This window comes from Poecile atricapillus, chromosome 14 (assembly GCF_030490865.1).
Source record: "Poecile atricapillus isolate bPoeAtr1 chromosome 14, bPoeAtr1.hap1, whole genome shotgun sequence".
NCBI lineage: Eukaryota > Metazoa > Chordata > Aves > Passeriformes > Paridae > Poecile > Poecile atricapillus.
In genome coordinates, this window is record NC_081262.1 from 15,068,543 (window position 1) to 15,095,449 (window position 26,907).

Genomic DNA, 26,907 nt, shown 5'->3' on the forward strand with positions numbered 1-26,907 from the left:
CCACTCTTAGAGGGAATTTTAAGTCCCCAGATTGTGTTGAGGGCTCACTGCACACACCCTGACTGCAGGGCTGTGGGATCTGTGGGAGAACCTGGATGAGGAGGAGGCTGCTCCATGGGGTGTGGGTCCAGCACCCAGGGGACACTGGCTCCATTGTCAATCCCAGCAGGCAGAACACAACCTGTGCCTCAGCTTCTCTGGGCAAATCGTTTTTGGGGTGAGGCTCCCACCAGCCAACTGGCAGATTTCTGTCACCATGGAATGGGTTGGGTTGATGGGACCTTAAAGCCCATTCAGTGCCACCCCTGCCATGGCAGGGACACTTCCACTGTCCCAGGATGCTCCAAGCCCCATCCAGCTTGGCCTTGAACACTTCCAGGAATCCAGGAACAGCCCCAGCTTCTCTGGGGATTCCATCCCAGCTCCTCCCCACCCTCCCAGGGAGGAATTCCTTCCCAATATCCCATAACCCTGCCCTCTGGCAGTGGGAAGCCATTCCCCTTGTCCTGCCACTCCGTGCTCTGTAAATGCTCTCTCTCCATCAAACACAGACAGGTTTCCCTTCAGCTGCTGGTTTCAACTGGTGGAAATGCAGGAGGGAAAAAAAGAAAACATCAAACTGATGAAAAAAGGAAAATCCCAGCCTTTCCTCCTGCCGCTATTAGATGCTGGCTAATACTTGAATCTCAGCTCTCTGCAGAGTATTTCAACTTTGCTTGTGGTTCTGCTGACATGGAAATTAATGAAGCCCCATCCCCTGGCTTAAAAGCATTTTTAGTTGGCATTACAATTCCCAGCTCCAGCTCCTCCATTACAATGCTCTGCATGAAACATTAGAAAGCCCTAATGGGGTTATTCATGCCTGGAACAGAGCAGCTCTGTACCTGCAGCTGCCTGGAAAAACAAGCAGCAGGGTTTGATAATTCCCTGCTTGGAAACTCTGGACACTCAGGGATGCAGCACCCCAAAATTGGAGTTCCAGCTCAAGTGATTCTGCTGGGTACAGAGAGGGCTGTGGTGCTGATGTTTAAATTGAAATATCACCATGTGCCACCCTCCAGAGAAAGGTTTGACAGGCACCTCTGCTGGGGCTTAAAATGTGCCTCGTCCTTCCACAATTCCCAGCTCCAATGGGAAGAGCCTCGGAGGAACAGATTTGTGGCCACTCTCCTCTCATAGAGCTGAAATCAGGAAAAAGCATTTCTGAATCCTCAGTTTTCTGGGGTCTTCCCAAAGGGACACTGAAAGGCACTGTGCTCCCAGCTGGAGCTGTGATTTCCAGCTTTTCCAGCTTTTCCTGCTCTGCTTTCAGCCCCAGTGTCACCCCAGACCCTCCTGCAGCCTTTGAAGTCCAGAGCTGACCTGACACGGCAGATCCAGGAGGGCTGGATTTGGCCCTGGATCCCACAGGCAGAGGAGATCAAGCTGATCTGTGTTTGTTTGATTAAAAACACTGATCAAGTGTTTTTAATCAAAACCTTCAATCTGGGGAGGCTGGTTTCAGTCTGTGTCTTCTGAGAAGCTCATTAAAAGGCTCAGAGCAGCAGGATTGTTAAATTACACTTGGATATAATGGATGGAGCAGGGACAGCGTCAGGAAAAAATTCTGGTTTATCTTGAATTTTTTTTTTTTCCCTTCACATAAAAAAGTTCACCGAGCAGTTCTGCCTTTAAAACCACATCAAATGCATTTCTCAGTGTCCTCACCCCCTGCCCTCTGCTCTCCTTGAGCAGAGTGAACCTGCTGCCAATCCCTTCAGCAAAGTGGCCCTCGGATGGGAAAGCAGAAATGTTTTGGAAAGATCTGAGGTGGTGACAGCACAGAATTGGGCTCAGAGGGACCTTCCAGCTGAAAAATAACCCCAAAGCAGGTGATGGATGACTCCCCATCCCACCTGAGGAGCTGGGTCCTGCTGCAGGGCGGTGTCCTCCATGGAGCAATCCCTCTGCCAGGCCCCAAATCCTGGATCCAGCCTGGGATTTCTCCCAGGATCACCCAGCTGAGGTTTAACCCACTCCAGGGCTGTGTTTTCCATGGAGCAATCCCTTTGCCAGGCCCCCAAATCCTGGATCCAGCCTGGGATTGGCACTCAGGATCACCCAGCTGAGGTTTAACCCACCCCTGTATTTTCCATGGAGCAATCCCTCTGCCAAGCCCCCAAATCCTGGATCCAGCCTGGGATTTTTACCCAGATCACCCAGCTGAGGTTTAACCCACCCCAGGGCTGTGTTTTCCATGGAGCAATCCCTCTGCCAGGCCCCAAATCCTGGATCCAGCCTGGGACTGGCACTCAGGATCACCCAGCTGAGGTTTTGACCATTGCCAGCCCCAAGCCCAGCCTGCCACAGCTCCATGGTGCATTTTTGTGTGTGCAGGTCAGGACAGACCCCCCAGCCCATCCCCAGGGGAGCAGGGCACACCACAGACAGGGGACAGGACACACGGACAAGGTGCCAGGCAGACAGCGAGCCCAGAGCGTGCATTTGTGGCCTAGGCTGGATTTTCCTCCTGTTAAAACACAAACTCTTCCTCCTCTCCTGCTCTGTCCAACGCTGGGAATGCTGAGTTAAAAGCAGGGATCTCTCTCAGCCATCCCACATTTCCTCCCTCCTCTCCCAGGCTCTCTCCTGCTGCTCCACAGGGGTGACACAGAGTGCTGGGACACATGGAAGCGGTGCAAGGGGCACATGGAAGCAGAGGAAGCTGCCAGCTGCTGTCACCATGCAGATCCCACCAGCACACACACACACTGCCCACAGTCACACCTCGCATCTTTCTGAGCCTGCCACGGTTTTTTTTCATCAAATCCATCACCACCTCAAGCACCCAGGAGGTTCAAACCCTTCCCAGTCGAAACAAAAAAAATAATCCCTTGAGATGGAAACAGCACTTTTCCAAATGTGTCGCTGATATTTGGGTTCCCCTCGTTAACAGCTCCAGTTTGGATGCCCAGCTGTCCTTGCAGGTAGAGCCAGACACTTTCAGGGAACCTTCTGGAAGCCCAGCACATGGCCAAATGTTTCACTGCTCAGCTGCTCTATTGACTTGATCCCTTTCCAGAAATCTGTCCTCCTCCCTGCGTGCTCTCCATGAAATGCTACAAGGCTCATCTGTGCCACGGCTGGCCTGAAATAGCTCCTTGGAGGTGGTGGAGAAAAAGGGACAATGTCACAGTGTCCATCACTTTGACAAGGACTGGCTCTTTCTGGTGTCTGAGCTGTGGAGTCACAGCCAGGCTTTAATAAGATTTATTTCCTAATCAGGAGCTGAGCTGTGCCTCCATACCTGTGCCCCTCTTCTCTCTAAGGATGTTTAAAATGGCTTTTTGTAAAAAATTTCATATAAACTTCGAGTTTATCTGAATGTCTTTTAGGTCAGCACATCGGGGTAGAAGCTGCACAAGGAGGACCCTTGGGACCCTAAAACTGATTCTCCTCCCTGTGCTGGAAATGCTGCCTTCAGTATTTCCACCCTCAGACTGCCAAAGCAAAATGGGAAAAGGAGGAAGGAAATTGCATTTGAACTCCTGGAAATCTCTGGAGAGACTCAGTGTCTGAGCTGGATTTCATTTTGAGCCAGGCACTGAACCGGCTAAAATCAAACCACTTGGCCCTCCCTGTGGTGTCATTAAGGTCCTGTGGGGACAACTGTGCCACCACTTAGTGCTGAGGTGTCCCCTGGCTCCAGCAAGGAGCACCAGAGGAGCAGGAGAGGCGCTGGGAGGGACCCAGCTCCTGCCTGAGGCCGGGAGGGATGCAGGGAATGGGATGGGGTCTCTCCCAGCACAGCCCGTACCTGCTGTGTCCTTGGAGCTGGGCTGTTTTTCCAGCTGGAAATGGATTTCCATAGCTTGGTGTGTGGGACACAAGCAATTTGTCACAATTTTTGGTCCTTCCAGGAGATGACACGGCCAGGCAGAGTCACAGCACTGCTGCAAGCAAACAGGGCCAGCAGAGCTTGGCCTTACCCCTGACTAAGCTCAGCTTTGATCTCAGTGGCCAAGCCAGGTTTGCTCACTCCTCAGAAAATGCCTGGCAAGTTCTCCCTGCTCAGTGAAACTTCTGGGAGAGCTGGGGCTGCTTTCCTGGCAGTTTTCCTTAGAATATCCACTCGGTGCTGAAGGCAGCTTGTCCCAGGGGTGGTGGGAAGGAACAGGTTTGGGGCAGGAAAGGAGCACAAGCTCAGGTGGTTTTGGGGTTTGATGGTCCCTATTAGATCCACTGAGAAGGAAATCTTGGCTAAAGGCCTTTTTTTGGCTAATGGCCCTGCCCCTGACCAGTGTTCCAAGGACAAAACAAGTCCCAGGACTGAGTCCCAGCCTGGGATGGGACGAGCATCTCTTGTCACGGACATCCTCCCGAGAGGAATTCTCCCTGCAGTGCCACGGAGGCCGTGGCTCAGTCCATGCCCCCATGCAGTGTCTGTGGCATGCGGGGCCATGCTCCAGGACTCCCAAACAGCATCAAAAACTGTTTTATCCAAGGAAAGAATTCCCAAATCAAACCCCACCGCCGTCCTCCGATGCAGGCGGCGCGTTAAGGCACGGGGGGAACCTGGCAGCCGTTCACCCCCGTGTCCCTCGGTGCTTGGGACAGCAGGGCCTCGCACAGAGGGCTCTGCTGGAGGAGGATTTTCTCCCTGGGCAGGTGAACAGGCAACGCTTCCCACCAGGACAATCCCACCGTGTCACCAACCCGAGCCTTAAGGCGCCGCCAAAGAGGCAACGAAGCAACGCAACCTCCTGAACCCCAACCACAACAACCACAACAACAAGAGAAGTGAACAGGAAATCTCGCTTTGGGAGCAGGCAGGGCTCAGAAAGATTTTGGTTTGTAAGGCACTCTACCGACCAGACAGGTACATCTCCTTACTCCTGCGCTTTTTCTCCAGGCGGCGCAGCCGCTTCTCCTCCCGGCGCCGCGCCTCCTCCGCCTCCTGGTGCTGCCGGCACTTGTGGAAGTTCTCCACCACCACCCCCACGAACATGTTGAGCACGAAGAAGCTGACGATGAGCAGGAAGGAGATGAAGTAGAGCAGCATCCAAGGGTTGTGGTTCTGGATGGGCTAGGGGGAGGGAAAAACGAGGGAGCAGAGCCGGTGGGTTAAGTCAGGTTTTTGGAGCAACAAGTTCTTCTGGAGCAGAAGTTGCTGCCCTATACCCAAAATCCACTTTGGTGCAACATTTCTTCCTATCCATGGGAAAAAAATCTGGAAGATTCCATAAAGTCCCCCTTCCACTGTTTTTCCTGCAGCCTTTTTTCCTGTCAGGAATTATCCAGTGAATTCCTGCAGTGTCCCCAAGCCTCTGGGTGTGCTTGTGGTGCCTCTTGTCACCACTTGGATTAGGAGGAAAACCCTGGAGCTCTGTTTTTATGGATTTTGGTTCATCTGGAATCAAGAAAAACAACTGGAAGTTGTTTTGGCTGCAGGAATGATTCCTAAATCCCACAAAAAGTGGCCTGGGAACAGCCAGCACCGCTCCAGTCGCTCACCATTCCCAAAAATCCAGCCCTATTTGCAGGCTTTGAGTATTTTCCCCCTTTACCCCCTCTTTTCCCCTCATTTTGGGGAGGAGGAGAGGACTGGGAGGAGTTTTTTCCCAAAGTATTTTCCTCTCATTCACCTTCTCACTGACTAAAATTTTACTGTTTTGTGCAAAACCCACCCAAAACTCCCTTAGAGGGTTTCATTATTTTGGCATTTATTTCCCACAACTTCAGATAAATCTCAGTGGATGAGCATCATCCCACCAGCAAGATTGTTTCAAGCTAAAGATAGGCTCCAGATTTTTATTTTTTCAGATGTGGGCTCCTGCTTAATGTTTCTCAGTTGTTACCAGATCTTCAGAAGTGGGGGAAATGAAGTCCAAAGCGTTTCTGTGGCTCTGGGTGGGTCCTACTCATGCGAGACTCGACTTCCCACGGAAAATGCCACGAAACTCACCAGCTGAATGCCTTTTTTCACAACATTCCTGGTGGTTTCCCATCCTCAAGTACCCTCACTCTGATTCATTCTACATCCTCTGAAGTAGGACGCGTCAGAGCTTGTCCTACATGGGAAGCAGCCATGGAAAAGGAACTCCAAAAAATGGGAAACCAAAAAACGGACCTCAAGGAGGTTCTACAGCTCTGCTCCTTCCTGGGATTTCAAAAAGCCTGGAGTGCCCAGGCCTGGGGCTGGAGAGAGGGGCAGAGCTGGGCTCTGCAGGACAGGTACCTGCTGGTCGATGCCCACGGCGTCCAGCCCGTCGTACATGATGTTCACCCAGCCATCCTTGGAGGAGAGGACAAACAGGGACATCAGGGCCTGCAAAATGGACAGAAGAGCTTGGTCTTGACTTTCAGTGCCCCGAGAAGAAACTCCCGACTCCTCCTTTTTCAGCCACTGTAAAACGCTTTATTTTCCTCATTTGCAAGCAGAAGAATCAAGAGGATAAAAGGGGCGGTTGAGGGATTGCATCCCAAAGCTTTAGGACAACACTCCTAAAATTAAGGAATGTACAACCCTAGCAAGAGATCAAGAGTTGATCTGATCCATTTTTACACATTTAGGCTAAAAGACAAGAGATTTCCAGATAAAGTCATAGACTGACCAAGGATGGAAAAGGCCTCAAAGATCACCGAGTGCAAATATTAACCCACTGATCGATGATTGCAACATCAATTCTGGAAACTTCCTATGATGGAGGCTCCACACCCTCCTGAAGCCACACATTTCTAGTGTTCATCCATGAAAATCTGCACAGAAAATCCCTGCAGGGAGGACTTTACCTGCCCCAAATTGTCAAAGTTGTACTTCCTCCGGACCCATTTGTAGTGAGCGTTGGTGCAGTCGGCCTTCGTGGTGATGTTTTTGACATCAGGGCCATCACAGTAGTAGAACTTGCCTTTAAAAAGCTGCATTTGAAAACACAAATTTAAAAAAAAAGAAAAAAGAAAAAAAGAACAAAAAGTAAGCAGCTTTGAAAAGTCTGTTTTCTGATTTATCTTTCATTCCTTTAGCAGGGTTCAGCAGGGAGGTCTGTCTGTTCTCCTCATCCTGACATCCTTGCTGGGAGCAGCTGCCAACCCCACCCTGGATCATTTCTCCTAAAACCTGGCTCTTCTCCCCAAACTGAAATCTTCCTCTGGATGCATTTCAGCTCATTATTTCCACCTCAACCCTGGCAGCTGAGAAAAGCAGCTTTTCTTTTGCAGCAGTCACTTTCAGGGGAGGGAAATACTCTACCTGGACCCCTAAAATCCCAAAGATAATGAAGAAAGCACAGCAGATGAGAACAATATTCCCAATGGGCCTCAAGGAGGAGATCAAGGTTTCCACCACCAGCTTCAGACCTGGGGCTCTGCTGATGACTCTGGAAAAAAAACCAAGACAACAAAACTTTTAATTTTTATGCACGTCCTGTTATCACCCAGCTGCTTCTCCTCTCCTCTGCCAGGCAGGGATTTCTTCAGACAGCCAGAACATTCCCAACCACATCAGATGGAATTCAAACAGCAGCAGCTGGGGCAGGGTGAGGAGGGGAGACCCACAGGATATCACAGAGTTCCCACAGTGAGGTTTGTACCTCACTCCAGGAGCACGGCTGCTCCAAGGGCTCTGATCCCAGCACAGGGACACAGGCAGGACCCTCCTGCCTCTCCCAACACGTGAGCAGCTTCCCAGGGGGCCTGGAGAGCACGTCTGCTGCTCTTTCTGCAGCACTGGCCATGACAACTTTCCAAACAGAGCAATTCCAGTCTGGTTCCTAATTAGTTCCTGAACTGGCTGTGACCAACAGCTCCACAGGTCAATCCCGTCAGGAAGCAGATTTGGGTGCTCTGAGGCAGGTTTGGGGTGTCACGAAGAGCAGGAGTGTTGCTTTCCTGGAGGAGAGCCTGGGGGAATGCACTGCCCTCCCCTGGGGGTGTGGGAGCCGAGCCTGCCCAAGACAAGCTTCCCTGGGAAGGGCCAGGTGGGAGTTTAGCCTGAAAAGCCTCAAAGTTGTTTTTAGGATGGGCTTGAGGAGGGTGAGTCCTTGCAGGGAGCTGCAGCTCACACGGATAATGATGCCTTGTGCCTGCCAAGCCCAGAGAAAAGGGTTTTGTGCTGCAGCATTTCCACAGGGTCTTGTTTGAGAGAGATCATGTGGAGACTGAACTGCACCTCCAAAGTGTTGGGAATGGTCCCTGGAGCCACCCTGTGCTCGGTGAGGCTGTGGTGAGAGGTGATGAATTCCTTTCTATTCATAGGATCTGGCCTAGTTATTATCAAAGACCAATTCCCTCTTTGCCCTTTCCCTTTCCTCACGAGCTGCCCGTGCCCTGAATTCTGCTCCCACTTGTGTGGGTCACAGGGGGTGACTTGTCCGGGGTGTCCTGGGAAGCCAGCGCTGCCAGGGGACCCTGGTGCCAGCAGCAGAACAGCCAGGAGCCACAAACACTGATTTCCTTCTCACTAAGGTGACACAGAGCACAAAGAGCTGTTGTTCTTGTGGTCTAAAAGATTCCCTCTTCCTATCACTCTCTCAGAAAGTTTCCAGCTTTTTGCAGGTGATTGTCTCATTCCCCTGAAATTTCAGTAAAAAAAGGCTCCGGCTTCTCGCCGAGCAGGATGAAAACAGAACAGGAGCTGATCCAAATCGCTCCCCCCTCCCAAGCATTATCCCTCTTTATTGCCTAATCATAACCAAAATACAAATTCTCTTTCCTCCTGCTGCCAAACACCGGAGGCTGTGCCCTCCTGTGCCTCGCTGAGGGAGGAGCTGCTCTGCAGGGAAGTTTGGCAGGCTCAGGAGAACAGGGAATGATGCTGGAGCTCATCAAATCCTCGTCAGCACCCATTCCACTGCAAGCCCCTCTTTGCTGGGGAGTGTCTGGGAGGCTGTGCAGTTGAAGAAGGAGCCAGAGTGATTGGGAAGGGCTGATAGAATCAGAGTGGAGGAGGCTCTGACCGCGCTCACTCCGGATTATGACAACACCTCTCACTCCACGCTCCAACCGCATGTATCTGAGCTGGAGAAGATGAATTGGAATTCATTTCACTCTTTTCCAGCTGTTTCTCACTGAGTTTGGGGATCCCCAAAGATGTTTCTACCCTTGATTTATTTCAGTTTTTGGTGTTATTAAGCAAGACGGTGTGCATTTCCCAAACTCTCTGATTTATCAGCGCCTACCGGAGAGGTCTCAGGGTCCGCAGAAGCCTCAACACACGAAGGACTCCCAGGATTTTGGCTCCTCCTGCTGATGCCATGGACACAATGATGTCAATGATGGATACAAAGACCAGGACTCCATCCAGGACGTTCCAGCTGCTCTGCAGGTACGTGTTCTCCCCAGAGAAAAAGCCAAGAGCTACCACCTGCAGCCAGGAGAAGGGAGACGTTGAAATCTTCACCCAGATCGTAGCTCTGGCATGGGCTGGTCTTTGCCAGGATTTGCTCTGGGCCATGGGATGAAGCTCTAATTACCTTAACCATCATTTCAACCACGAAGATGGCAGTGAAGATGTAATTAGAGACACTCAGGAATATCCTTTCCTGGAAAACACAGAACAACAAAGACAGACTAGTTAGAAACCCAACATTTATCTTGCAGGGTCTGGTCCTGAGGAGATGAAGATCTGGGTGGGGGATGGAGGAAGGAGAAGCCTCTCACCGTGCTCAGGGGGTCGATGTCTGGTCTCTCCAGAGCTATGGTGATGCAGTTGAGGAAGATAAAGACCAGCACCACGTGGTCGAACATTTTGTGGGCAATGACCTTCTGGCACATCACTCGGAACCTGGAGAGAGGTGGGAAAAGCAGATCCTTCAGAAGTTTGGGTCAGGAATAGACCCCTCCCCATTGTGTCCTTCTGCTTGATGTGCCACCAGCACCAGCCCAGGTGGTGAGGCAGCATCTCCACATGACTATCCATGATTATCATTAATTATTAATTATTACTAATGCTGGCTAAACCCCTGACAGCAGTGGGGTGAGCCCACACACCCACACCAAACCGAAAACTTTCCTTCAAAACCAGGAACTGCATTTCTAAAACTCCCAGGGATTTTTCCCAAGGGGAGACTCGCCGATATTCCATTACCTCAAACACCTGCTGGAATTTCACTGGAATGTCTTACCTGTTCTGTGGGGAAAACAAGTAGAGGGACCAGTCCTCGTGGGTCTTGCACCACTGGGGTTTGTAGGGCTCCAGGGCTTTGCGGATCCGGTAGCAATAACTCTGGATAAAAAAGAAGGAACACCTTTTCTTCCTCTTTTATTTCCCTGCCTCTTCAACTTTCACGGTGTATTTTTTTTTGGAAGGAGGGGGGCAGTAAATGGCTTTTCATTGTGCCTGTGGGCACTCACAGCTTTTGGGACAGAGCTGTGGTGGCTGTTGTCACATTTGTCCAAGAAAATAAGGAGGAAAGGGGTGTGAAAAGGGGAGAGATGGACAGGACAAAGCAAGGCTTCTGGGAAGGTGTCATTTTGAGATACAGAGTTGTGCCAAACCCAAAAAAGGCCTCAAGCAGCCAAAAAAGTTAAGTGGAATACATTTCTTTTTAGGCTTTCAAGCTTTCATGACACCAAACAGCTGCTGTGAGTAAAGCCATTCACACGTTGTGTCTGCAGCTCATTTTGGAGGCATCCTGGGCCAGGGGGACAATCCCAACCGACCCAAAAATGAGGCATTTTTGGAAAAAAAGGAAGTTTTACCTCACAGGACACCACTTCAATGCCACAGCCCAAAAAAGATCTCTTAAAAAAAGGGATCTTTCAGGAAGTAAAGGCCCATCCCTCAGCTCGGGATCACCATTCCCAACCCCATCCTTGAGGCGATATTTCCACGCTGGATTTCCACCCATCCTTTCAGGGACGGAAAAGCCGCCTAAAGCAGGAGCCCGCAGCCCCCGCAGGACTCACATCCTCCATGTCATCCTCGTAGTCCAGGGCGTCCTCCTTGTGGCCGTCCACCCTGAGGAAGAACTCGGCGTGGCCCATCTTGCCGTTGCAGTCGTGGAACTCGGCGGGCAGCAGGGCGGCGGGGCCCAGCCCCAGCTGGCGCACGGAGGGCACCCGGAGCAGCTCCGGCAGCTCCTGGGAGCCGCGGTAATCCAGGGATTCCGCCCGGCGGGGCAGCGAGGGCCGGCTGAGCGTGCTGGACTTGGCGTCGTCCGAGTCGTCGTCCGTGCTGCCTTTTCCCTCTCCGGACAGCAGCGACTCCCGTTCTCCCGACTGGTTCTTCTTCTTGAGGCTCGGCGCCCTGCCCAGGCTGTTCCAGCTGGAGCGCCGGCTGCCCCAGTTGCTGCTGGTGCCCCAGTTGGTGCAGGGGGAGCTGCGGAGGCTGGACTGGGAGAGAAGGCAGGTGTGGGAGGGGGTGTTTGCAGGAGGGAGACAAAGGGTTGGGGCGTTTCAGCCAGATTGGTGAAAGTCACGGCCTCCCCTTCCCGCTTTTCGCACCGATTCCGGCCTTGAGATGGGAGCACCCGGCCAAGGCCACGCTGAAGGTGGTCCTGGACCACACCTGGAGCACGGCCACCACCCCTCTGTCCTGGTGGCTCCCTGGCAACACCAGCTCTCCATGAAAAACGAACCCAAAGACATCAACAAGCGGCATTTTGCTGAACCGGCACGTTCTTTGCTCACGTTCAGGATGTTTCAGCTGACAACTTCCCTGCCTTCCCAAGGGAACCTGAGTCACCCGAGTGCCTGCTGGGAATTGTGCCCCTATTTCCATTCCTTTCCTTCCATTTGCTGCGGGAGGAAGTGGAGTGAACGTTTCTCCTCCACAACTTTCCGTGCGTGTCGGCGCACTTGGGCAGGTCCCAGGCAATTCCCAGGATGGCAGAAAAGCCAGGAGAAAAACTCCCTGTTCACTCCATGGCTTCCTCCCAGCACAAACCAAGGAAAAACTGCCTTCCTCCTCCTCCTCAGTGCTGGCCAGCTCTCCCCTGCCTGCTTCATCTGGCTGTGTCTGGTGGCCCTGCCGCGCTCCCCGAGAGAGGATTGGCAGGATGAACATCCCTCTCCAGCAGCTCACAATCCCATGGAAGCCCCAGGCAAGCAGCAGTCAGCTCTGTTTTCTTTTCAAAGGCATTAGGTTGACTAAGCAGCTTAGCAAGGGGGATGGTGGCTGTGCCTGGGCGTGAGGTGCCTTCACGGTCTGCTGCCTTGATTCGAACATGAGCTCGCAGTTACGGAGCAGAGGAGTGGGATGGATAAACAGCAGCAGAAATCCACCCTGCCTTCGCTGCTGCCTCTGCTCCCTGTGTGCTCAGAGCTGCCCTGCCGCCCCCCTGCTGCAGTCCTGGCATCTGGGGAGCCTCACAGCCTCTTCAGGGCCCTTTGGGAACTCAGTGCCTTCCAAAGGAATCATGGAATTGATGCCTTAAGTTTTAGCTGTCGTATTTTTCGGATCCTGCACATTAGAACTTCACATAAAGCATTGGCAAGTTCTCCTTACAGCTCAGGCAAGCACAACAATCCTTTCCCAGCCCCAAAACCCAGGATTTAACTCTGAACTTCACATGAAGTGTCAGCAAGTTCTCCTCACAGCCCAGGCAGACACACCAATCCTTTTCCAGCCCCAGAACCAAGGACACCGTTGCATCCTCGGGCCCAAGAAGTGTTGCCAGCAGCGAATTGAGGAGAGCAGTCTGGGAGGATGGGACTGCATCACCTGCAGCTGGAACTGGACAATCAACCCCGATGTGGAAATGGACCAGAACTTATAAAAGTGTGAAAACTCGTGAGCCCTCATCTATCTTGGGTGTAGCCTCAGCCAGGCTCCTGTACTGCCCAAGGTGTATCCTTGGAAGGCCTTTTAATAAATCCCTACTTTATTCCTTTAACTCTGTCCAGCTACTGTCCAGGGACCCTCAAAAGGCACCAGAGTTACAGAATGGCTGGGTTTGGAAGAGACCTTGAAGATCATCTCATCCTATCTCCTCATTCCAAACCCCCTCATCCCCTTGCTCCCTGGATTTCCCCTCCAGCAGGGCTGTGGGACCGTAACCAGAGCTCAAGGGAAAATGTTTCATCCCCCTGACACACCATAAATTCAAAAAACCCCCCTAAAATGCCAGGTGGGAAGCAGATCTCATCCTCACACAACACCTGACAGCTTCTCCAAGACATCCCAAAAGGCTGGCGTGGCTGGAAAAGATTCCTGCTCCTCCTCAGAGGGGTCATGGAACTCGTTTAGGTTATGGCTCTCCAGTGAGATGGTTTGGCAAGAGCTTCCCATGGGGCAGCAGGCAGGAAAATCCCAGTACATCCCTGTTTTCCCTTTCCATGGACTCCGAGTCCTTGGCTGTTGTGTTGTCACCGCCCTGGCCCAGCGCTGCACACCCCAGCTCTGCTCTCCTCCTCTTTTCTACATTTCCCACCTCCCTCAGCCTCCTTTCTGTTCTCCAGCACTGTCTGTCCCCGGTGTCTCACACCACCCCAGGCTGAGCTCAGCTGGTGCTGACAACACCAAACTTGTGGGATTAACCCCTGCAAGGGCCATTCCCTCGATCCTCGTGGGTCCCTTCCACCCCAGAACATCCCTGGAGACAAGGACGCTGCGCTCGGCGTCACCGAGGGCGAGTTGCTGGCCACAAGAACCTACCAAGGACTTCTGGTCGTAGCCCGTGGGGTCCAGCGAGGCGTTGCTGCCTCTCCTCGAGTCCCCGAGGGCGTGCAGGGAGTCCAGGTGTGGGGAGCACTTCGGGGTGGGCATCGGGGTGGCCGCCGTGCGCATGATGATGGGCGGGGGCACGGCCCCCCTGGCCTCCAGGTGCCCGTTGGGGGTGACAGCCAGCGAGTACATCTTCATCTCTGCACACAGGGGGACAGAGGACACCACGTGAGGGGACCCTGCTGCTGGGGACCTCCAGCAGCTCTGCCAAGTGGAGCTGTGGGCAGTGAGATCCCGCCCTGGTGTTGAAAGGCTTCGGGTGAACGCCACGATCTCTCAAGGAGCCTTTGGGAACTCAGCGCCCTCCAATGGAATCGTGGAATTATGGAATGGCTTGGCTTGGAATGGACCTTGAAGATCATTTCATCCCATCTTATCCCATTTTATCCCATTTTATCCCATCCCATCCCATCCCATCCCATCCCATCCCATCCCATCCCATCCCATCCCATCCCATCCCATCCCATCCCATCCCATCTCATCCCATCCCATCCCATCCCATCCCCTCATTCCAAGCCCCCTTCCACAGGCAGGGATGCCTCCCACCAGATCAGGTTTCTCCAAGCCCCTGGAGCTTTCAGCACTTCCAGGAAGTTTTGCTTTCTGTTCCTTGGGATTTAGAGAGTGGAATTTGAGTTTTGGGGCTGGCAGAGAATTTCCAGGCTGAATTCCACCTGGGAATTCCAGCTCCTGTCTAAGCTGAGTCTGGAGTTTCAGGATTTTGTGACATGCCTGAAGTTTCTGCCAAATGTTTCTGCCCCTTCCTCAGCTGAATTCCCCCTGCTCCCCACAATCAGCATTTCCTTGGCTGAAACAAATCCTGGTTTAGAAGCATTTGGAGGGATCCTAAGAGAGCCCAAGCTGGGAATCAAAGGAAGCAGGAACTGAAGCGGCTCCTGTTTACCATCATTCACTGTTAGAAATGTGTGATCCCTCTTTGTCACCCCTCTGGCTGCAAAGTGAAGGCTGTCACCTCCAATTCCATGTTTTTGGTACACCAGAGCAGTGTGGGCCTTCCCTAAATCGACTGCCAGACCCTCCTGGAACACAAATGAGCAGCAACATTTTCCATCCATCAAACCTCACCCAAATGCATTTTGTGTGGGAAACCAAAAGGAACAGATGAGAACATGATTGATTGGAAAAGCTGCCGAGAAGTGGGGTGAGAACATTGCTGTCAGCAAAGCACTCTGTGCTAATGGTGCAGGGGGAAAGAGGAGACACAGCTCAAAATTCTTGGGGATGTTTAAATTAGAAAAACATCTGTCTAAAGGGAATATCTGTGCTCATCCAGCGTCCCCTACGCTTTGCAGAGCTGCTCTGGTCACTTTGCAATCAGATTAATTGCCAAATAAACCTGGGTTCTTCTGTTGTGGAAGCAGAGTTGTAGCTCCCAGATTGCCAGGAAAGTGCAGGCACAAAACCCCACCTGTTGCTCTGAGGTCTTTCAGCTTCTCAAACTCGTCCTCGAAGTTGGCAGATGTCTTGTCCTCATCTGTGTCTGACCTGTTGGCATCTCCCTGCAGAGAGGAGGAGGGTAATTAACAGACTCAATTCATTAGGATTCCTCAGCAGCTCAGAGCTCTGCTCCCCGTGGGTGGTTTATACCAAATTCCCTCTGAGACCACCCTGGGAATGATCCCAGGCGAGTTCCTCTTCCTTGTTTTCCCTCATCTGGACAGAAAGGACGATGCTGTGGCTGTCACCGCGTCCCTGCCATGTCACTGTGCTTCCCACACTGCTCCTGGAACGGCAGATCCCAGGGGAAAACATCCCAGAGCAGCTGGAATTGCAGGAATGACTGAAAAACCTGGCATGGTGGGGCTGCTTGTTTGCTCTCTCCGTGATCCCAGCTGAAAGCACGGAGGGTTTGATGTTAAAGGATGTCAGAGGGTTTTAATCCTGTGTTTGACAGCACTTTAAAATTGACTTAGATCTGGAAACCCTGATTTGCTTGTGCTGGCTGGGAACAGATTGTTTTGGGAAATCTCTTGGCAACCTGAGGCAGAGGGAATGAGGCCAGTTTGCCTGGCAGCCCTGCAGCGTCTCAGGACAGGGAAGAGCCACCCTCACCCTGCCTTTCCTGCTGGAAGTCCAGCTCCTTTTCCCTTTTGCACACATCTGCCAGCAGAAACGATCAGCCTGGGCCAGAGGAGCCAGCCTCAGGCTCTCCTTGCTGGGGGAGGGATTCCAGCAGAATGTGAGCAGGACTCTGGCTGGATTCCTCAGGACTGCAGGAATCTGTGCAAATCCATAGCAAAGGGCTGGATTGAAGAGCTGATCCCAGAAAAAGGAGCGCAGTTCCTCGCCTGGTGCCTGAACAAATCCCCACAATTTCCAGAGGCATGGTGCTGAAGTGGCAATGAGCTTCATTTTGCCTGTGATTTATTGCAAAGTGCCACGGCCAGGATGAGTGAAAGGCTTGAGCTCCCTGATTCATCTTTGTTTCAGAGCAGAAACGCCAGTGCAGAGTGGATGAAAGATCTGCACAATTTTGGAAGGTTTTCCTGCTCTCCCAGAGCAGCTCTGGGGGGAGATTTCAAAATGACATGGGAACGGTGTAAGCACAAATATGCAATTACGGCCCTGTTTGAAGTCTGGCTACTTGTACTAAGCACAAATGTACTAAAAATGGGTTTGTGGCCATTTAAGTCTGTTCTCTTCCAGGAAAATTCCTGGCAAACTTGCTCCAGAGGCAGATCAGGAGCTGGCATCAGGCTGAGAGCGTTTGCTGTGGTTCACAGGACAATTTTTAGTGCCCTTGCTGAAGCTCCGCTGATGGTTCTGAGTTGAGAGCAGCTCTCAGCTGCACACATCTCCCAGGAGTCCCTCTCCAGATAAATAAAAGAAACACCTGAGCAAATGGAGGAGAAATTCTCCTCAGTGACTCCTGTGGCTGCTCAGAGGGCAAAGTCAAAGAGGTCAAAACAAGAATTCTGCCCCGTTCCCAGCAGCAGAACCAGGGATGACAAAAGCAAACCCAGCTCCCAGAATTTGTCTTTGTTTTGCAGCCAGAGCAATCTGCTTTGCTGGAAGGTTCCCTGCCCATGGCAGGGGGTTGGAACCAGAAATTTGAAGTCTCTTCCAAGCCATTCCAGGATTCCATGATTTCTCAGTGCAAGGCCTGAGAGGAGCCCTGGCAGCCCAGCAAGGTTTTGTGTAACACCTCTTGCTGAGACAAGTGATGAGCCTGATGTCAGGGCTGAAAATAAATGGGAACGGAGAGCAAAATGTGCCCTGCAAGTGCCACGTCTGTGGCTGCTGCTTTGGGGTGAATAATCCAGGCTGGGAAAAGCAGAGCTTACACACATTTAAACCAAGAGCTCTGAAAGGAGCCATCAGGGCTGAGCAGGGAAACCACAGTTTGTCTGGAGGAGCAATCAGGCACTCAGAGAGCTCTGCCCAGCTCTGGCTGCACATCAGCACGAGGTTCCACCTCCCAGAGGGCAGGGGAGGAATGGGAGCTGCTCCCTGCAAAGATCCCTGCGGGCTGCCAGGCTGCTGAGCGGAGAAAAAATCCTTCCACCTTATAAAACATCGTCCCAAAGATCCGAGAATTTCGTGTTAGGAAGCTGGAAACAGCTTTGGAACAGCTGAGTTCCAGAAATATTCCAGAAGGGACAGAGTGCCAAGGAAAGGACAGGACTCTGAGCCATCCTGGTCCTCAGGGCTGCAACATGTGGAATCACAGAGGGGAAAACATGAGGGGAAAGCCCTGCTCAGCAACCCTGATTTCCTTTTAGGACAACCCTGATTCCCTTTCCCTTATCAAGGGAATTTAATCTTATCAGTTGATTTAATCTTGTTTTGGATTTTAGTAAAGCTTTTGGATATACTGAAAGCCTGAGTTCCACCACAGAGAAACACAAACTGTGGGATATATGGGAGATCTGGTGAGTAAAATTAATCTCAGATTATTTCTTCTAAATCACACAGCAGACCATGTAGGAGATTAAAAGTCCCCAATTCCCATTCCACATCCAGTGGGCTTTAACTGCAAAGACTGATCCAGCAGAGCTTCAGGTGCTCAACACAGCTCATCTGCACCCCTTAAATTTAAGTTTAAGGCTGCAAAAGTTGATCCAGAAGAGCTTCAGGTGCCCAACACAGCTCATCTGCACCCCTTCAATTTGATTTGCATGGGTAGATGATTTCCCTGACATGGATTATCCCCACCCGTGTGTGTCAGCTCTCTCCCCAGCCTGGATCTCTCACCTCTGCCTGGAATCCTTCCACCAGGATGGCCACCAGCAGGTTGAAGAGCACGTAATTGCCAAAGGTCATCAGGGCCACGAAGTAGAGGGCGGCCCAGGAGGAGGTGGAGGCCATCCCGTTGTAGAGCACCACGTTCCAGTCCTCCTGCGTCAGGATCTGCAGGGAAAGGGGAGCAAGAGCCTCAGTTCCTCCAGTGCTCCGAGCACAGCAGCTGCACTGAACCCCTGCAGCTCCCCCTCTCCTCCTGACCTTTCCTCAGCCAAGCCACGAGATGAGGCAGCGGAAATTGGCCTTTATTTAGCTCTTTTGCATGTGATTTCGGATCATGCTGTAGAAATTTGCCTTTATTTAGATCTTTGCACCTCTGCTGGCGGAGCCTCCCCTCCCTGCAGGAAGGGCTGGTGCTCCCCTGCCCACAGAGGACAGTTTAGATCCAAGATATCCCAAAGTGAAGGATGCACTGCCCTAATCCCATTATTTCCTGGAGATGTTGCCTCCTCTGATAACCATCAGAAGATAACAGGCCTGAGGCCACAGATCTTGTCTCCTCTCAGGCTGCTCTTTAGCTGAAGGAAAGGGTAAGGGATAGGATATTTAATGAGATCTGTGACATTGGGTGGCTCCAGAATCTCAGGGAAGTTGTTTCCTTTAGGTAAAAACACTGGGCAGAAAAATCCCCGTCACTGCAAAAGCTCTGAGGGATCTTCCTCAGGGATTTCTGCTCTCCAGCTTCAAAACTCCCGGAGAAATGGATGACAGGCTCACGTTCCACATTAATTCTGGCAGTGAAAATGGCCCCAAAGCCCCCAAACCAAGGTGGCTTTGGGGACAGGAGTGCTGCACTGAGTCATGCTGCTCAATAACCTTCCAGGGACACAGGACTGAGCCTCTGTGCTCTGTGCCAGCTGCGTTTCCCAAGGGACTGGGAGGAGAAATGCAGCAATCCGTGTGTTGGGAAGGCAGAAATGGGAAGCTCTGAGGCTGGGGTTGATTTGTCCTTGTTCCTTTGTAAGAATTTATATCCACAGCGAAGGCTCTGGACTGGTTTCCACCTTGAGGGATGCTACTCTGCCTTCAGAAACTTTATTTACACTTGTTGCACTCAGATTCTAAGGCCTGAGCTTTGAAAGTCTGATCTTTATATTTAAAATATCCTCAAAACAGCAGCTGATTCCTCTGTTATGGAAGCTGCCAGGAATTTCAGGCACAAACCAGAACTTGGCTGCAGAGGAACCACAACCTTTTATATCGAGCACCTCCAGCTGTGGCTGGGGAGGGGATTTGTCACTCCCAGTTACACAGAATTGTTTGCAAAGGGGCAGTGCAGGAGACAGAGATCTGCAGAGCAGGAGCAGGATGGGCAGCAAAAAGGGAAAAGAAGAGTGGACACCCTCCTTTTACTGATAAGAGATACAGGCAGTGCTGATTTTGGGTAGATTTCAGGGCTTTTAGACACAGAAACGCTATCTCTGCCCTAATAACTCTTCACTCCAAATTCAACACCTCCTGGAAGAGTTTCATGAAACAAAACCTCCTCATGTTCCCCCTTAAAAACATCCCTGAGGACGCAGAGCTTACCTGGAACACGGTCACAATGGCCCAAAGCAAGGAATCAAAATTCTTCCTGTCGGGAACTGTGTCTCCCGTGTCAGTTTTCAGGCTGAACTTGCATCCAAAGAGGTGCATGCCGAGGATGCTGGAGTGGGGAGAGGGAGATGGAAGGAACACGTGGGTGAAATGTGCTTGCAGGGGTTTTATGGATACTTTTACGCTCCCGGTGGGGTTTTTTTTCACCCTGCAATTTGTTTCTCCTGCCTCACATTTCATTCCAGTTGTCTGCACTGCAAGGGAAAATCAAGGATCTCCCTTTTCTGGAAAAACAAAGCGCCCTGGTTTCCAAGCAGAGGATCCTGAGGGGCATTAGAAGGTCAAACAGGCAGAAATCTCGGAATCTGCATAATTTCCATCCCAAATCTAATACTGGTACGGTTCAGTCAGTGACAGGCACAGCTCAGGAGCCTCTGAGGGGCAATTACTGCCCGTTTGCATACTTCATTCACCCCTGCAATGATGGCATTCCATGAAAAACAGGCTGGAAAGGGGTAAATATCCCGCTGGGAGCACTCCCCACACAGTGCTGGCCTGTCCCTATCCCCACCCACACATTCCCGAAATGGAACAACTCCTCAAGCAAGAGCCACCAGACCAGGAATTACCTGAAGATGAAGATGAAGAGCATGAGCAGCATGCAGAAGGTGGCCACGTTGTCCATGGTCTTCATGAGCACCACGAGCTGGCGGCGCAGGGCGGGCATGAAGCGCACCAGCTTCAGCACGCGGAGCAGCCGGAAGGTGCGGAGCACGGACAGGCCCCCGTCCGACTGCCCGATGATCTCCCAGACACTGCAGGGACACGGGGACACCGCTGGGACCAGCTGCTTCCCCACAGGAATCCGCCCTTTTCCCGCTCCTTTCCCGCTCCTTTCCCGCTTTTCGCTCCCCAGCCGTGCGGTCGCGCCTCTCGTGGCACAACTCATCTCCTTTACAGCTGTTTTGGGGGTGAATTCCTGTCGCCCTGAAAACTCAGCTTCTGAACTTGCTAACATAGTTTTCTAAAGACTTTCCCAGGACAGTAACTGTAAACATAGATATGTGTACATTCTTTCTGTTCCACGTCTTGTGATGGACATCTCTCATGGCCAGTGCAGTGAGAAAGTGTTATCCTGACCACCCAATCCCTGGCTGTGGTCAGGAGCCTATAAATCCTGGAGGGAAAAATAAACTCTGCTCTTCTCTTCACCACACCTCGACCTGTGTCCGTGTGATCTGTTCATCTTCAGTGGTAACAAATTCCCTCCTTAATTCCCCCTTTTTTTCCCTGGGGTTCTCTATGTCTGCACCACTACAATAATGTGGGACGCAATTTTGTCCCAGGAATAGCCATTCCTACGATATAGGAATATCAGCACAGCTCTGTTATTTTTCTTCTGTCATCTCTTAAGAGAATCAGGGAAACAAAAACCCACTTCAGGTCAGTAGGATCGATATTTTTCTGTCCCTTGAGGTATTTATCTCCCTTTGGAGCATCCAGAGGGATGTTTTGGGGGGTTGGTTGGATCAGGCCTTTGTTCAGAACTCGACTTTTCCGAACTTTGAGCCTTGTCCGGATCACAGGGATGTGCCAAAGGCACTCTCCTGGTTTACACCTCTGTGTGCCTGGAACTCCTCACCCCAAATTCCTGGTGGAGGGGTGGTCAGGAAGGATCCCGTGGGGAGCACAGTGGAACAGGGCCCTCCCTTCCCCTCCTGCTTGCCCAGTTCCAGCCGAGCTGGGGTAATTTGGGAGAGGGGGGACACTGCTGGCATGGGGACACCCCCAGCACCCCTGTCCCAGGAACAGCCACCCTGCACTGGAGTGGAAAATCCTCCCCAGATGTGTGGCACAAACAGATTTTCCTCTCCATCTGCCAGGTTAATTTACTCTGGACATTATTTTGGCTTCACTTTAGCCCTCCTAAGGACAGGCATCCAAAAATCCAGCACAATTAGAGCACACCCCGACCCTGGATTAACACATGGAATCACAGAATGAACCAGGCTGGAAGGGACTTTTAAGATCACCGAGCCCTAAAACCTCCTCGCCAACCAAACCACGACACCGAGTGCCACATCCAGTCTTTAGAACACATCCAGGGATGGTGACTCCACCTAAATTTCCATCCCTGATCCCCCGTCCCTCTCCCCAGCCCGTCTGGACCCTCAGCCGCGGTGGGGAAAGGACCAGCAGTGACCTGATGACCACGATGATCCCATCGAAGATGTTGTAGGGGTTCTTGATGTAGCCAAAGATCCCAAAGGCCAGGAGTTTCAGGAGCATCTCCAGGGCAAACATGCTGGTGAAAACGATGTTGCTGATCTCCAAGGCGTTGGTCAGCTCGTCTGGCTGTGGGTGGAAAAGCAGGGTGGTCAGAGAAAATGGGAAATGTTCCTCCCGCTGGGATTTGTGCTCCTTCTGGAAAGCCACAGAGGAAAAGAAATGTCTGAGGGAACAGCAGATAAAACTCCTGGAGTGTCCCTGTGAGTTTTACTGGGATCACAGGATCTCAGCCCAGTTCTGGAGCAGCTGGAGAGGAACCGTGCCAGATCCAAAATAATTCAGGCTAAGCAAAGCAGAGGGTTTGTTCCAAGGTAGAATTATCCAGGCTGGAATCTGCCTGGATTCACATGGATCTCTCTGCTTTTCCTGCACTGACTCCAGCAGAACTTTGTGGATGCTGCTACATCCAGACCAGGAACGTTGCTTTGGACAGAGGAATATCACAGCTCTATTCATTAAAACAAAGCATTTTTCAACGCCTCCAAAGAGTTTTAGGGAAAAACCCTCACACTTAAAACCAGTGGGATCAATAGTTTTCTATCTCTTGAGGTATTTATCTCCCTTTGGAAATTTCCCCCCAAAACCCCAAAACAGCCTTTCCTAAAACCAGCAGATTGGAAGTGGCAGGATTTTAAGCATTATTTAAGCATTTAAGGATTTGAACCAGCAGATTTTAATCCTAGCCCTGAGTGCCAGGACTGCGTTCAGGATCTCTGAGTTTCTCTGGGTGTGCAGGAGTTTAATGGAGCCAAAATCCAAGATTTTTACGTGCCCCTCCTCTATCCCAGCATCACATTCCCTCGGGCTCCAACCTTGTTTCCAGACATTCCATTCCTTTCCTGGGAAGTGCAGCAAAGCCTGCCCAGTGCCCAGACGTGGCAGGGAAAACGGGAAGAGGTGGGATCGATTTATTCACTCACGGGAGCTGCTCCTTCCAACAGCACCCGGCTCTGCAGCGAGCAGTTCTAGTTCCAGGCCTGCTCCTTTGTGAGACAAAATGAGTCTTTTTCATTTCCTTTTCCTCAGTGTAATGACACTGTCTGGGAAAAGGTGTGATTTTCATATCTGACTCATCTCCTGGACGGATAATAATTCCCTTTATTCCCCATCCCTCGTTAGGGGGGGTAAAACCCGGCTGGTTTTGGGGGATGTTGTGGCACTATTTGAGGCTCTAAAGGAGAAACTACTGTAACACCGTCACACTGAACTCCATACTCGGGAAATCCAACCCTTGGCAGTGGGAGGAGAGGGTGGAAGAGTTAACTGGGATTGGGGAAGAGCCCACACATCCCCTCCAGCTCGTGGGCTGCTAATGAGCCATCATTCACTGCTAAATTACTCCCTGCAATCGTCTGTCTGCTGCTCAACCATTTATCCGGGGGGAAGAGCACTCAGAGCTCCCGGTTCTAATCCATAAACTCGAATTGCCATGGGATACCGGGAGAAATCTGGGAAATGTGCAGTTCTTCCATCTCCAGCCACCACCTGAGCACCAGGGCCCGATCCCCTCGCACGGGGCAGAGCTCACCCATCCCATTCCTCCCCATCACAATGCCAAAACAACCCGGGGAGAGGCAAAAATAAAACCCTCAGCAGCAGCTCAGGGCTGCTCTGGGATGGAATTTAACCAGCTCTCCACAGAGACTGATCCTAAAATAGCCCTGCAGGCTCCCAGGCTCCGAGCGGTGGCAGGACACGGTGCTGGCAGCGTCCCCGAGCTCTTTGGCAGGACCTGGCACGTTCAGGGTCCCCCCAGGACAAGGGAATTCTTGACAAGGAGCAAAATAACTCATTAAACTCTCATGTCCCTGCAGGCACAGAGCTCCTGGAACAGGGTGTTGGTGGCAGGCCGAGGCTGGGAAATTAATGACAATCATCAGCAAGGAATCACACGGAATCCCAAATCCCAGGATTGCTGAGGCTGGAAAAGACCTCCAGGACCATCGAGTCCTGATCCCCACCTTGTCCCCAGCCCAGAGCTCCGAGTGCCACCTCCAGGAATTCCTTGGACACCTCCAGGGATGGGGACTCCAAACCTCCCCGGGCAGTTCCAAGGCCTGAGCTCCCTTTCCATGAAGAAATTCCTGCTGCTGTCCAACCTGAACCTCCCCTGGCACAGCTTGAGGCCATTTCCTCTCACCCTCTTGCTGATTGTCTTGGGGAAGAAGCCACCATCATTCTTGACAGGAATCTGCAGCCTGCTGGGGTTGCTCTGTTTGCCCAGCACTTTTTTCCTGGGAAACATGGAAAACCTGCCCACTGCTATTCCCAGAGCCTCGTCCTCTCCCACAGAGCCTCATGCACTGAAGGCAAACGTAGTGTGGGGTTCTCCAAATTCCCCGTGCTGCTGCCAGGAGTTGCAATTGGATAATGAAAATTTGTCTTCCTGGCGAGCACTTCAAAATCCCCAATGCTGGAATGACGTGGATATAGAAGCACGGAATCGCTAAGGTTGGAAAAGACCTCAAAGGTCTTCGAGTCCAACATGAAAAGGCAATCTCAGTCACCACCAAAAAGTCTGACAAGCTGAACAACCCCCCAAAACACCCTAAGGCAAATAAAAGGAATTTGTACATTGTTATTCTCTAAAATCCCAATTTTCCTTAGGCAAACCCAAAATTCTCCTGTGGCCTGTGGAGCACTGACCAAATCCTGGATTTATATCCCAGTTTCCCTTGGCAATTTGTGTCCTTTTTGCTTTGTCCCCCGCGCCGCGACTTTTGCTTCCTATTGAAATCCGGGAGAAGAATCCGCAGTGATCTGTCAGGGAGGGGAGAGAGGCCAGGAGGGACAGGAGAGGCCAAGGAGGCGGCCTGGAACGTCAGCAGCTGTGCCCAGGAGCTGATCCAGCAGATTGCAGCACGGCAGGATGCCTGGGAAAGGTTGAGGGACGGCTGACACTGCAAAAATCTCACCTCAGGGATCTTCATTATCCTTTTGGGATGGTGTTTGGAGCGGTGATGACAGGGCCAGCCGCGAGCAGGGATGCGGGAGCGGGATCCTGCCGGGACACCAGGCAGGACAAGGACGGATGGGCCTGAACGGCGGCCAAGCTCTGCTGGGGATTATTGGAGTGCAGCAGATGAGCCAAACATCCAATGCTCCAGCCTTGTAATTCCCTTCTCCCGACACCAGCAGCCCGGGAAATGGGGATATTTTTGCGCCTTCTGAAATGGTTTATTGCTCCCAGCGCAGATTTCCCGCTCCTCCCGCTCGCTGACGAGCAAAGATCCACGAGAAGGGTCAAGAAAGGGACACTCAAGATGGATTTGGCCATTCCCTCATAGTCAGCCACTAGGAGCCACTGTTGTTTCTTCTCCAAATTAAAGCCAATCCCAGAGCAGGAGTTTTTTATTTTCCAGGAGTGAAACAAATCATCGATTTGCTGCAAACAAAGCTTTTCATGGCGAGGATTATTTTCATCCAACTTTCTGGCTGGGAGAAAATGAAATCACAGCAACACCTTCAAATCGCTGCAATGTCTCGTTTTGACCTTCTCCGAACTGGGAACTTCAGGCTTTTGGCTCGAGCAGTGGTTCTGTCACCAAATGCAGCTCGGATCGGGATGTGGAACAAAGCTTGGCAGCAACATGAGGCGCTTCCAGGAGAGTTGGTCTAAAGTGGAGGTTTTTGCTTTTTTTGCCAGTTTTTTTTCGAAGCATTACCAACTCTGGCAGGGAAAATTCCTGCCCACCATTGGGCTCCGAGCTGCATCAGGAAAAAAATTCCTTTTCCAAGCACAAAAAGGGAGAGCACGACCGCTCCCAGCAACTTTGGGGATCTCCACTGGGGATTTTGCTGCTGCAATTATTGACCTTTACATCAGCCCAGGATTCCAGAGCTGAAAGGGAACCACGTGGAATTGCAGGAGAATCCAAAATGCTCAGGAATCCCCAGGATATGGGAGAAGATTGGCAGTGCTGGCATGAGGATCCCATTCAGTCTGGAATGGGAATGCCCGTGCTGGAAACTGTCACCAAAAACCAGCACAAAAAGGTTTTACCCCAAATCCCACTGGCAGAACCCAGGGAAGGCTCAAAAAAGCTCAGATTTGAGTCTAAACTTTAGAATTTCAGCTTTGAATCATCCTTGGGCTGCAGGATTCAGTTTCCCACTATTCGAAGGAAGGGCAGGAACTGTGTGGGATCAGTTTGGAAGATTTCAGCATCCTTGAGTTTAAATAAGAGCAAGCCTTGACTGCAGGCAAAACACGTCCCCCTCTGCCCATTTTCAAGGCCATATTTATGCTGCAGAATATTCCAGCGATTCCAAACTATGCTTTTATTAGGGACAAACCTCAAACAGTTCATTCCAAGTTCAGATAAACAGACCAAAAAAATCCTCTCCTAAATAGCTTAGGTCTGAAAGCCTCGGAAGCTCAGGCCCTCGCTGAGAATCTGCCACTTGTGGTTTCAGCAAGGACCCCAGAGCCTTCCTGGAATCACTGAATCCAATAAAACCCCAGGAGTCCCCCTCCAGATAAATAAAAGAAACACCTGAGCAAATGGAGGAGAAATTCTCCTCGGCGACTCCTGTGGCTGCTCAGAGGGCAAAGTCAAGGAGGTCAAAACAAGAATCCTGCCCCATTCCCAGCAGCAGAACCAGGGATGACAAAAAAATAGAAGAGAAACACATCACAGTCAAATTATGGATGGCTCCTCCAAGCAGGGAACAAAGGGGTGGAATTTGCAGCCTTGGGTTCTCTTTGTGCACCTGAATTCCTGCAGGTCTCCAAGGACTGGGATCTCTTTGTGCCTCTTTTTCCTCTCGCCCACCTCTTCCCTCATCTCCTTTGATTGCTGCATCCACCAGCTGCTATTTTACATAATTTAGGCTCAGTCCTAGCAGGACTGGACACCTTTTTGCTCTGAATCTCGGAGAAATAATCCCTGACAGTGGAGAAAAGGGCTCTTCCACAGCACCTCCTTCCTGCTGGATGACCAGGGAAGCTTCCAGAGTTAGAAATGAGTTTTCCTTCAGAAATCCCCCTCCAAAGCAGCTCAACTTTCCCTGAGCTGGGAGAGCTGAGAGTGGCAGAGCCCCGAGGAGCAGTAAACAAACCCAGAACATCGAGTCTCGTAAACATCCTTTGCACTTGGGTTGTTTTTTCTCTTAGTCCCGAGCCTAAAGCTGTCAGTGGGACTCGCAGCCCTTGTTTATGTTGGCTTTTCTGC

General features: G+C 51.5%; 1 protein-coding gene across 2 annotated transcripts in view; it reads right to left on the reverse strand.

The window, feature by feature from the left end:
* CACNA1H (calcium voltage-gated channel subunit alpha1 H) overlaps positions 1-26,907 on the reverse strand; it is a 147,640-nt gene that overhangs the window by 26,267 nt on the left and 94,466 nt on the right. Inside the window, exons 11-25 of one of the 2 annotated variants that reach the window (XM_058849731.1) lie at positions 21,648-21,799; positions 20,074-20,259; positions 19,436-19,553; positions 17,858-18,013; positions 15,072-15,162; positions 13,574-13,782; positions 10,885-11,310; positions 10,101-10,201; positions 9,637-9,760; positions 9,450-9,518; positions 9,156-9,340; positions 7,229-7,355; positions 6,772-6,897; positions 6,218-6,307; positions 4,873-5,065 (exon numbers count right to left, since the gene is read on the reverse strand). In XM_058849731.1, coding sequence (XP_058705714.1) covers positions 4,873-5,065; positions 6,218-6,307; positions 6,772-6,897; positions 7,229-7,355; positions 9,156-9,340; positions 9,450-9,518; positions 9,637-9,760; positions 10,101-10,201; positions 10,885-11,310; positions 13,574-13,782; positions 15,072-15,162; positions 17,858-18,013; positions 19,436-19,553; positions 20,074-20,259; positions 21,648-21,799 — 2,353 coding nt within the window. Of the gene's footprint in view, positions 1-4,851; positions 5,066-6,217; positions 6,308-6,771; positions 6,898-7,228; positions 7,356-9,155; positions 9,341-9,449; positions 9,519-9,636; positions 9,761-10,100; positions 10,202-10,884; positions 11,311-13,573; positions 13,783-15,071; positions 15,163-17,857; positions 18,014-19,435; positions 19,554-20,073; positions 20,260-21,647; positions 21,800-26,907 lie in introns of both variants that reach the window. The other variant, XM_058849730.1, reaches the window with a different exon arrangement.